The sequence below is a fragment of the Carcharhinus amblyrhynchos genome, chromosome 33 (assembly GCF_965287045.1).
Source record: "Carcharhinus amblyrhynchos chromosome 33, sCarAmb.v2.hapA, whole genome shotgun sequence".
In the NCBI taxonomy this organism is placed as follows: Eukaryota; Metazoa; Chordata; class Chondrichthyes; order Carcharhiniformes; family Carcharhinidae; genus Carcharhinus; species Carcharhinus amblyrhynchos.
In genome coordinates this window covers 21542201-21554346 of record NC_137356.1, presented here as the reverse complement: position 1 = coordinate 21554346, position 12146 = coordinate 21542201, and the positions used below count along the sequence as shown (strand labels likewise).

At 49.2% G+C, this 12146-nt stretch overlaps 1 protein-coding gene across 1 annotated transcript; it reads right to left on the bottom strand.

Annotated features, from left to right (window-relative positions):
* Positions 1 to 2824: 2824 nt before the first annotated feature.
* LOC145360949 (zona pellucida sperm-binding protein 3-like) lies at positions 2825 to 8188 on the bottom strand. Its single transcript, XM_080216454.1, is given in 10 exon segments — positions 2825 to 2961; positions 3040 to 3174; positions 3247 to 3368; positions 3451 to 3539; positions 3620 to 3746; positions 3834 to 4011; positions 4103 to 4206; positions 4294 to 4404; positions 7777 to 7870; positions 7873 to 8188. Coding segments are annotated over 10 exon segments (1413 nt in total).
* Positions 8189 to 12146: the final 3958 nt, after the last annotated feature.

The following is a 12146-nucleotide window of genomic DNA, read 5'->3' as shown; positions in this document are numbered from 1 at the left end:
GGGGATGGATAGGGTAGAGGGAGAGAGATTCTTGCCGCTTAGAAAGGACAGCAGGACTCGAGGGCACAGCCTCAAGGTAAGGGTGGGGGGAGCAGTTTAGGTCAGAGTTGAGGAGGAACTTCTTCACTCAAAGGGCGGTGAATCTCTGGAATTCTCTGCCCGTTGAAGTGGTGGAGGCTGCCTCGCTAAATATATTTAAGTCACGGGTAGATAGGTTTTTGATGGACAGGGGAATTAACGGTTATGGGGAGAAAGCAGGAAAGTGGAACTGAGCCACTTCAGATCAGCCATGATCTTATTGAATGGTGGGGCAGGCTCGAAGGGCTAGATGGTCTACTCCTGCTCCTATTTCTTATGTTCATATGACCCAATGAACTGCATGCTAGGGGTTTAATGGAAGCAGCTGCAGGAATAGTGGGCCCATTGGTTAAAAATTTGCATCACTTGCTAAATTCTGGAAGGTATCAGAAAATTGGAAATCACAACCGTGACTGCCTTGTTCAAAACAAGGAGAAAGACAGAAGGCAGGGAGCGCGAGGCCAGTTATTGAACATCTATCATAGGCAAGATGTTGGTGTCAATAATCAAAGAGGAAAGAGCGAATCATTTAGCAAACATGAGTAGAAGCAAACTGAGTCAACATGCTTTTATGAAAGGTATATCATGCTTGACAAATTGGCTGAAATTCTTTGAGGATGTAACAGGGAGAATAGATCAAGGGGAACCTGCAGATGTAGTGTATTTAGATTTCCAAAAGGCATTCAGCAAGGTGCCACATAAGATGCTGGTGCACAAAAGTAAAAGACCAAGTGATTGAAGAGAGTGTGTTAGCATGGATTGAAAACTGGCTGTCACATAGAAAACAGAGTTGGAATAAATGGGTCCTTTTCACAGTGGAAAGATATAACCAGTGGAGTATCACAGGGATCAATTCTGCCTTGTACATCTCCTTTAAAATTTGCCCCTCAACCCTTCGTCCCCTCGTGGCTGACCCTTCCATCCTGGGAAAAAGCTTCTGACTATCCACTCTGACCATGCCTCAATCTTGTAGACTTCTATTAGGTCTCCCATCATCCTCTGTCATTCTAGAGAGAACAAACCAAGTTTATCCACCTTCCCCTCACAGCTAATGCCTTCCATACCAGGCAAAATCCTATATCCCCTCGAAAGCCTCCACATCCTTCTGTTAGTCTGGTGACCAGAATTCAACACTGTATTCCAACTTCAGCCAAACTAAGGTTCTATAAAGCTGCAACATGACTTGTCAATTTTTAAACTCAGTGCCCCAGCCGATGAAGGCAAGCATGCCGTATGCCTTCTTGACTACCTTCTCCACTTGCATTGCCACTTTCAGTGACCTGTCTACCTAGACACCCAGATCCCTTTGTTTATCAATACTCTGAAGGCTCCTGCCATTTACTGTATATTTCTTCTCTGTTTTAGACCTTCCAAAATGCATTACCTCACATTCAGCCCATCAAGCTTGCACTGACAATCCCACTCAGGCCCCAACCACAAAACCTTGCATATTTACCCTGTTAGGGTCAGGGGCTAAGAGGCAATTCAGTGTGGCCAGCCGACCCAAACCGCACACCTTTGGCCTGTAGGAGAATGTGCAAACTCCACACAGACTGTCAACTGAGACTGAATGGAATTGAGATCACTGCCACCATGCTGCCTGAGTATAGTAAGGGGTTAAGGACAAGCCTTTGGTAGGCACCAGTGTTGCTGTCTCTCCTTGCTGACTTCATGGTAGGACTGTGAGAGCCCAGTGAAAAAGACACATGGGGGCTGAGGGGGAACCTTAAAGGTTTATAAAATCACAAGAGACATAAATAAGATATATACTCAAGGTCTTTTCTCCAGGGTAGGAGCAACCTTTTCCAGAGGGTGGTGTGTATATAGAACAAGCTGCCAGAAGAGATGGGGACAATTACAACATTTCAAAGGCAGGTGACAGGTATATGGATGGGGAAGGTTTAGAGGGATATGGGACAAACACTGATCCATGGATACTATCAGGTTTCCTGAACTGAACTAGTCCCATTTGCAAGTTGAGCTGAAGGGCCTGTTTGTGCTTTATATCTGACTGATTTCATCGTCAGAATGCAGGGTGTTTACCTGATCCATTGATTTGGGAGATTGCTTAGTGTCATCCTGCAGGCTGCTTCCACTGTGTGCCATGCAGATAGTGCTCCCACACCAGAACAATTGCTAGATTTGTAATCATCTCAATTTAGCAGAGTGCTAATGTCACCCAGCAATGGGCCATGTGAAGGGATTGTGGATGGACACTTGAACCAAAGCTGTAATGGGCAGATGTATCTGTGGCAGGGAGATTGGGGAGGATGTGGAGAGGTCGCTTTCTCCCTCATGTCACAGACAGTCCAGCAGTTCTACCCAATAGGACTCAGCCAGCTTGATCAGCAGAAGATCCTCCCAGGTCAATTCCTCATCTCTGCATCCCTGAGTGAACAGAGTTCAGCAGCCAGGGAGGACAACTGGTTTAGTGATCTGCCCCTCTCCAGGGTGTGATCACCAGGGGAGAGATGAAGCACCCTCAGCTCCACATGGACACCCCCAGACCTGATCACACCCCCTCCCCTACACTGGGCTCTGAAACAGACAGAAAACCAGCAGCAGCCCATCAAATCCAGAGAGTTAGTGTTTCTCTCTCAACCCTCAGTCAACCAATCACTCAGCAGGCCCAGTTCTGTGCTGGGATTGGCTCAGCCCAGCCATCAGTCCCATGGAGCCATTGAACTAAGATGGAGGATGCATTGACCAATCAGCTCCCAGACACTAGAAACAAGGAGGCGGTGCTTTATTGATCATTTGGTGACTGGTTGAACAGAGTTTGTTTGTGTTTCCTGTACAGGAACAAGGTGATCAATGAAGCAGAGATCAGAGAGACAGCTGTCACAGTCAGGCTCACAATCAGGACCACCTCAGACTCCACACCTACAAAGCAATGAGAAACCAATGGTTAGTGAAGCTAACACTGAGGGGGAAATGGAAACCAGCAGACAGCCAACTCACCCCCTGGAGACCTCTCCTCCATCCTTCCCTCAGCCTCATTCAGGGAGGCTGTTGCCAGCTTGGTCCCATCAGTATCCAGAATGAGCAGGGGTCCAAGTGAGGCCTCAGCCTCCCACTTCAATCCAGCTTCACTCTCTGCAATATCAACCATTCCAGTTAGAGAGGGGAAAGGGGGGAGCTCCCACATCTAGAGGATCAATGTCCTACCAGCTTCAGCTCCAAGATGTCTCCTTCCTCTGGATCCAAATCCCAAATCCCTTGTGGTCCCACAGTTCCCCACATGGCAACAGGCACAAATGTCAAAGCTCGATTCCTCCAATGGGGTCCAGCTAAACAAGAGAAATCAGTCAACCAGGTTGTGCATCATTTCTCCACACAAACACATTCCTGAGGGAGAGAGGGGGAACTCACACATTCTGCATCTTCTGCCAAGTACAAGCTTTGTTCCTGGAATCTCTCCGATCCACTGGAACAACTCTCAGGTGACAGGTGATGAAAATCTGAGGGACACATTCAACACAAGTGCTTATTGAGTGACTCCCTCCCAACATGGAGAGCCCAATGATCAGCTTCCACTTACCAAGGAACGCTCATCCCCAAAGAAACGGAAGGCATCCAGGTCAAAGCGGAGCTTGTCCGCCTCCCGCTCCTCTCCTGGCAACACAAAGGTTGAAAAGGAATCCTCAGCTTTGCTGTCCAGGAGGCAACTGAAGAAAGATGGGAAAAGAGACATGAAGTGAATCCAGAGAAGCCATTGAGATGGGAGGAGCTGGAGAAAGCAGAGAGCTCCTTACCCATTGGAGTCAATGATGCTGTAACTGGGCCTGGAGTCCTGGCCTGGCCTCAATGTAGCTACACAGCGGTCAATGTAGAGCTTCAGGGCCATGTGGTTGCTCATTGAAACAGAGGCCTCAATGTGAATGAGCTCACCCAGGTAGTAGACATTTGAAGTGCGCTCTGTAAGCCAGTCACCTGAAGGACAAGAGGACAAGGGTTGGAGACAGTGGGTATAACTCCCAGTGAGTGAGGACAGGAAATCACTCACTATCCACCCATCACATACCATTCATCAGGCGCAGTGAGAATGACAGATGCCCTTCTCCAGATCTCGTGGAGCTGAATGGGATCCAGGTGGGTTTGATGGGGTCACTGCTCACATTGCCCTTCCTGGAAAGAAAGTGGAGCCATTTTAGGACAAGTTCAGAGGTTGCGAGCAGCTGGAGATCTTATTGACCATCGAGGAAAGATTCTCACCTCAAATAACGACACTCAATGGGAACGACAGCTCCATTGGTTCTCACAATAACAGATCCACGATACTCTGGGCTGTGGCTCAGGTGGGTGCTGTAGATCAGGAAATCTCCACTCATCTGAAAGACAGCAGCTTAAGGAATGAAGAACTGATGTGAAATGAGAATGTTCTACACTGGGGTTAACAATGAACTCATCCCATGAGAACAATTCTTCAGGGGGGGATTGACAGGGTCAGTGTGAAGAGGCTGTGCCCCCCTCCTCCCCAGGCTGGCAAGAGTCTGTTGGGGTTGTGGGGGGGCGGGGGAGGGGCGGGGAGTCCAATGTTGGACTGGAGTAAACACAGTAAGAAGTCTGACAACACCAGGTTACAAGCAGACCATTGTTCACAAACTACCCAGCCTTCAGGAGAACAGTGACCACAATACCACACAATCCTGTCACAGCAACCTCTGCAAGACATGCCGGATCATCGACATGGATGACATCACGTGAGAATACCATCCACCAGGTACACGGGAAATACTCTTGCAACTCAGCCAACATTGTCTACCTGATACGCTGCAGGAAAGGATGTCCTGAAGCATGGTGCATTGGGGAGACCATGCAGACGCTATGACAACAGATGAATGAACATTGCTCGACAATCACCAGGCAAGACTGTTCCCTTCCTGTTGGTGAACACTTCAGTGGTTATGGGCATTTGGCCTCTGACCTTTGGTTAAGCCTTCTCCAAGGCAGCCTTCACAACACAACAGCACAGAGTCGCTGAGCAGAGACTGATAGCCAAGTTCCACACACGAGGACAGCCTCAACAGGGATCTTGGGTTCATGCCGCACTATCTCACCCCCATGACTTGCCTGGGTTTGCATAACCTCACTGTCCTGTCTGGAGACATTGCACATCTCTTTAACCTGGGCTTAATGCTCTTTCCACTCACATTGTCGGCCTCTTTAAGACTTGAACAGCAGGTTAGTTGTAAAGATTCACATTCTAATCAGTAATCTGTAAACTGTCTGTGCTTTATATGCTCTGTCTGAGGCCAGAACTCTCCATTCACCTGATGAAGGGGCAAACCTCAAAAGCTTGAGTTTACTAACAAATAAATTGGTTGGACTTAAACCTGGTGTTGTCAGACTTCTTACAGGGGAGGGGGCAAAGAGAAGAGGAGAGAGTCATCTCAGGACAGGGGTCAGTCATTTAGGATTAACGTGGTCAGGAATTTCTCCATCCGGCAGCGAATGAATCGAAGAACAAAGAACAAAGAACAGCCCGGCACGGGAAACAGGCCCTTCGGCCCAACGAGCCCATACTGCCATCTTAAAGCATTTTCCTACACCTACCCTGCCCCGTGTGTATGTGAATGGTACCCCTATTGTAACCAGATTCAGGGGAGAATAGTGTAGGGACAATTTGTTACACCAATCAGCCTAACAGCACATCTTTGGGGTGTGGGAGGAAACCAGAGCACCCGGAGGAATCCCACGCAACCACAGGGAGAATGTGCAAACTCCCACAGACACCGACCCAAATCCATGTATCTGCACAGCGAGCAGTGATAGCCACTGAGCTGTTGTGGTGCCCATCTGCTGGTCCAGGTTTAAGCACACACATCGACACAAAGTACTAGACCACACTCGAAACATCCAAGAGCAGCCCACGCACGACCCACCGTGTGCATGCCCCTCGTTTGACAACAAGGTGGACCGACGCACCTGTGAATTAAAAGAGACAAAACATTAACATGTAGTATTACATTTCCAGTAACGTCCCGAGGCTCTGACCCTTTTTAAAACCGTCTCCTTATAACCCTCCATCACTGTTTCACTCATGTGCCTATTTAAGTAGATCTTAAACAAGTCCAGCGTGCCTGCCTCCACCACCTTACTTTGTAGCGCATTCCATACCCCCCATGACCCTGTGTGAAGAACCTCCCTCTAGTATCCCAATTATACTTCTCCCCCCCTCACCCTTAGATCGTGACCCCTTCTGATATTTGTCTCCAGTCTAGGAAAAAGCCTGCCACTGTTGACTCTATCGAAACCCTTCATTATTTTATACACCTCTATCAGATCCCCCCTTGATCTCCGTCTTTCTAAGGAGAAGAGCCCCAGTTTACCCAATCTTTCCTCATAACCAGTCCTTCCATACCAGGCAGCATCCTGGTAAACCTCCTCTGCACTCTCTCCAGGTCCTTCTGGTGGAAAGGTGACCAGAACTGGACACAGTACTCCAAATGCGGTCTAACCAACGTTCTGTACAACTGTAGCATCAGACACCAGCGCTTATACTCTATACCCCGCTCTACAAAGGCTAGCATTCCATAAGCTTCCTTCGCAACCTTCTCCGCCTGGCTTACCGCCTTCAGAGACTTGTACACTTGCACTCCCAGGTCCCTCTGCATTTCTATACTCTGAATTGGTCTACCTTTTATCATGTAACTCCTCCCTACACTATTCCTTCCAAAATACATCACCTCATTTGTCAGGATTGAATCCCATCTGCCATCTATCTGCCCAATATACCAGCCTATCTATATCCTGCTGTGTCACCTGACACTCCTCCTCACTATCCACCAATCCTGCCATATTGGGGTCATCTGCAAACTTGCTGATCACACCACGTACACCCCCTTCCAAGTCATTTATATATATTACAAAGAGAAGAGGTCCCAGTACTGAGCCCTGCAGCACACCACTGGTGACAGACCTCCAGCTAGAAAAGGACCCTTCCACTACAACTCTGTCTGTGGAATTCTCTCCAGCCCCAGAGAGCCGGGAATGGTCACTCACTGAGGATATTCAGGACAGAGGCATTTCTTTCTGGCCATTGAGGGAATCATGTTGTAAAGACAGGAACATGGAGGCTGTGGGAAGCTCAGTCCTGATCATAATGACTGGGGAACGGGCTGAAGGGCGTCATCTGGTTAGCAGTGTTGCTATGCAACCTCAGCCCTTGCTGCAAGGAGAGATCATTAGCACAAGACCAGAATTAACAGGGAAGGGATTCAATAAAACCTTCAGTTCACAGGAAAAGGAGCTACATGTTCTCAGGAATTGGGAGCAGGGAAATAGCACAGTTTGGAATCAGGGAGCCTTTTATTCCAATGACTGGGAAAGTGGGAAGTGTGGAGTTCCTCTTTAGTCCAATCCATCTCAACTCCCATTTCATTCAGATTCAACCCATTTCTATTCAACTGGACTGAAACTCAACCCTCAGTTGAGTTGATCTGAATGAGGGGGAAATCAAACTGAAAAATCCTCAAAATAGGAAAAGCTGGGAGGAAGCAAAGAGAAGCTTCCAGAACAATGGGGTTGGAGAGACTCAGACCAGTGAAAGTCAAATCCTGAATAGAAAGCTAGTTTGGCCTTTAGAAAGCAGGAGACAGCTATCTCCTCAATATCAATGAGATCTGACCAAGTGTTGGAGTGAAGAGTGGGGAACAACCTCCAGCCCCAGCTCAGAGGCAGAGTTTGAGGATTCACATTCCCTGCAATCTGCTGCCACACTCATGGAGCCCATAGTCAAAGAGGACAGTGTGGTTCTGAAAGTAGATCCTGGTTGGCCGACAACCTGCTGTCCCAGGGTCAGATCAGCAGCTTTAACCAGGTGCCTGGTTCCAAATAAATCCAGCTGGACCCTGAGCTGCAGCTTGTCCTCTCCACACTGCACCCTCACACTCTGCACTGGAGACACACCTTGACCCTCAGACACACGCAAATGGGAATCAAAGGGAGGCCCAGGAGGAGGGAGTGTCTGAGGCCTCGGGGTGGCTTTGACTATTCCCCATGGAAACTGTTGCCACGTATCAGAGCAACAAACAGCTCCAACTAACACCAGCACTGGGAAGAAACCCCTCACTCCAAAATCCCCCATCATAACAAACAACTCAAGCATCCCTTCAGGCACCAAGTAACACCTTTTATACACACAGCCCACACTCAGCTGACAGCAATTTACACACCTTTTTCGGGTCAAACAAGTAAACAAACTTAAATTACGTTCGGACAAAGAAAAAGGGGGCAGCTCCCCAAAAGGAGGGGGAACGGCCCGAACAGAAACAAAAGGTACAAAGGAAACTTAAAACACGTCAAATCAAAATGTGATTATTGGGGTCTATAAGGCACCTCAGCCCCTGCGGTGCCCAACGGGCACGGAAGGCCTCGACAGTGCCCGTGGACACCGCGTGCTCCCTCTCCAGGGACACCCGGCCGTGAACGTAGCCGCGGTAGAGGGGCAGGCAGTCGGGACGGACGGCCCCGTCGATCGCCCGCTGCCTGGACCTGCCGATGGCGCGTTTCGCCAGGCCCAGGAGCAGGTTCACGAGGAGGTCGGCGTCCCGACCCTCCCCTCTCCGCACCGGGTGTCCGTAGATCAGGAGCGTGGGACTGAAATGCAAACAGAACATCAATAAAAGGTTCTTCAGAAAATCAAAAAGGGAGTGCAATCTATAACACAAAACGTAGACGTGGTCCACGGACTCCACAAGGCCACAGAAAGAGCAGTCTCGGGAGCCCGTGAGCCAGTGAATCCTACTGTTGCACGGCACCGCCGCGTGCAGCACCCTCCACCCCAGGTCCCCGAGGTCATTGGGGGAGATCCCTCCGTAGAGGGACCTCCATCGGGGACCTCCGCCGCCCGGCGGCAACAAGGCCCGCCAAGGTGTGTCCGGGCGACGGGCGAGGGAGTGGTAGCGGAAGGTGTGCAGCAGCAGCCCGTACAGGAAACGCCTCCGCGCGCTGGAAAAGGGCACGGAGGACATTCCCGCGAGGCGGCTCGCGCTGTGGGGCACCTGACCCGGGGAGGGGGGTCTCGGCTTCGGGCCAATGTGGAATTCCGTCCGAACAGGGGAACGCTCGGACGGGATCCCACCGCACGCCCGAGCCGCCTCGAGCTGGCGTGTGCTTTCGGGGCCCAGCACGACCGTCCTAAGGTCTTGGATGGCTTTGGCCGCGCGCCGGACGGACACCCCCGCGCGCTCAGCCAGCACGCCAGGGTTCATCCAGCCCGCTCCTCCGCCGTCCAGCGCGTCCCCGATCCTGGTCACCCCGGCCTCCACAGCCTCCCTCTCCGTCAGCCACCTGAAGTTATACGGCTGGAGGTGCAAACTGGTCAAGGTGAGTGAGGGGACATTGACCCACTTTTCACTTTCCAACACATTGTCCCACAGTAAACTCTGCTGCCATCATGTCACTCACCTACTTCATCCTTCAATGTCTGCTTCCCACTTGCTGCTTCCACTGGCACCAACTACGATACAATCAGTAAAGATACACAACGATACCTCCTCCATGATCATCCACAACACAGGTCCCCCACATGGCTGTGTCCTCAGCCCCTTACTAGACTCCTTATACACCTATGGCTGTGAGGCCAAATTCCCCTCCAACTCCATTTTTCAGTTTGCTGATGGCACCACCGTAGTGGGTCAGATCTCGAACAATGATGAGATAGGACAGAAATGAGATCGAGAATCTGGTGAACTGGTGCAATGACAATAATCTCTCCCTCAGTGTCAACAAAACAAAGGAGATCATCATCGACTTCAGGAAGCATAATGGAGGTCATGCCCCTGTCTATATCACCGGGGATGAACTGGAAATGGATGACAGCATCAAATTTCTCGATGGCCACATCACCAACAACCTGTCCTGGTCCCTCCGTGCCAACACCATCGTTCAGAAAACCCACCAATGCCTCTGCTTTCTCAGGTGACGAAGGAAATTTGGCATGTCCTCTACAACTGTCACCAACTTTTACAGATGTACCACAGAGAGCATTCTTTCTGGTTGTATCACAGCTTGGTATGGCTCCTACTCTGTCCAAGACCTCAAAAACTTACAAAGGGTCATGAACGTAGACCAATCCATCGCACAAACCAGTCTCCTATCCATTCACTCTGTCTACACTTCCGGCTATCTTGGAAAAGCAGCCAGCATAATAAAGGACATTTACAACTCAGACATGCTCTCTTCTAACTTCTTCCATCGCGATACAGATACAAAATTCGAAGGTCACGTACCAACTGGCCTAAGAACAGCTTCTTCCCTGCTGCCATCAGGCTTTTGAATAGACCTACCTCACAAGTTGATCTTTCTCTATACCCTATCTATGACTGTAACATTACATTCTGGCTATCTCCTTTCTTTCTGAATGAACTGTATGCTTTCTCTGTATCGCATGCAAGAATCAATGCTTTTCACTGTAAACCAATACATGTGACAATAAGAAATCAAATCAAAATCTTCTGACCCCATCGTGGTTGCTCATTGAACACACCCCTCGCCTCTGCGAAACGCATGGATGGGATTCACTATCGGCAAAACGATAAGAACCCACCAGCCCAAGTGACCAGAAAATCCCACCCAACGTTAAACAATTTATTGGAGTTGTTTGAAGAAGTAAAATGTGCCGTGAATAAAGGGAACCAGTGGATGTACGGTACTTAGGTTTCCTGAAGGTATTTAATAAAGTGCCACATCAAAGACTGTGGTGAAAAATAAAAGTTCCTGGTGTGGAACGGACCGGGGAAATGTTCCATTTTACTCTGGGAGAAAAAGTGTTGGATTGGAACTAAGAACAATACAGGAACAAGCCCTTTGGCCCACCGAGTCTGCAGCAATTTGTAATCCTTATTTAGACCATTACTTGTTTCCCATGTGCAGTTTCTATCTCTCTGTTCACCTCCCGTTCATGTGTCTATCAAGATACGCCTTGAATGTTGCTAATGTGCCTGATTCCACCACCTTTTCCAGCAGCGAGTTCCAGGCACCCATCACTCTCTGTGTGAAAAACTTCCTCTACACATCTTCTCGAAACTTCACCCCCTCACCTCGGACTTGTGCCCTCTTGTAGTTGATTCTTCCACCCCTGGAAAATGCCTCTGACTATCCACCCAATCTCTGCTTCTCATGATTTTGTCAGGTGTGTCCCTCGGACAATCCCTGATGCACCAACAGAATTGCTGCCAATTCCTGCTCCGCCGTTGGGACCCCGGGCGTTAGGGATTCAATTCTGCCCAGTGTGTCTGACCAGCTGAGACATGGAAAATGTTTCAGTTCATGAAAATGCAGCAAATCAGATCTTCAACTGAGACCGAGAGAGAGAAAAACCAATGAACAGAACAGAAGGATTTGGAGAATGAGTGAAATACAGAAGATGTGACTATTTTCAATCCATGAAATCTCTCTAATCCAGGCCAATCATCAGTACTGGGGAAAGAACTGGGTAGCACGATGACACAGTGGTTAGCACTGCTGCCTCACTGCGCCACGGACCCAGGTTCAATTCGTAGCTTGGGTCACTGTCCTTGCAGAGTTGCACATTCTCTCTGTGTCTGCATGGGATTCCTCTGGGTGTTCCGGTTTCCTCCCACAGTCTGAAAGACATGCTTGTTCGGTGTATTGGCCATGCTAAATTATCCCTCAGTCTCCCCGAACAGGCACCTGAATGTGGTGACTACATTTTCACAGTAGCTTCATTGCAATGTTAATGTAAGCCTACTCATGACACTCAAAATAGTGGAGGCAGGGGAGGCAATGGCCCAGTGATATTAACACGATGCTATGAATCCAGAAACTCAGCTAATGTTCTGGGGATCCAGATTCGAATCCCACCACGGCAGATAGTGGAATCTGAATTCATTAAAAAATATCTGGAATGAAGAATCTACTGATGACCATGAAACCATTGTCAATTGTCGGAAAACCCACCCGGGTCACAAGTTTCCTTTAGGGGAGGAAATCTACCTTCCTTTCCCCGCCTGGCCTACATGTGACTCCAGAGCCACAGTCATGTGGTTGACCCTCAACTGCCCTCTGAAATGGCCTAACAAGCCATTCAGTTCAAGGGCAAC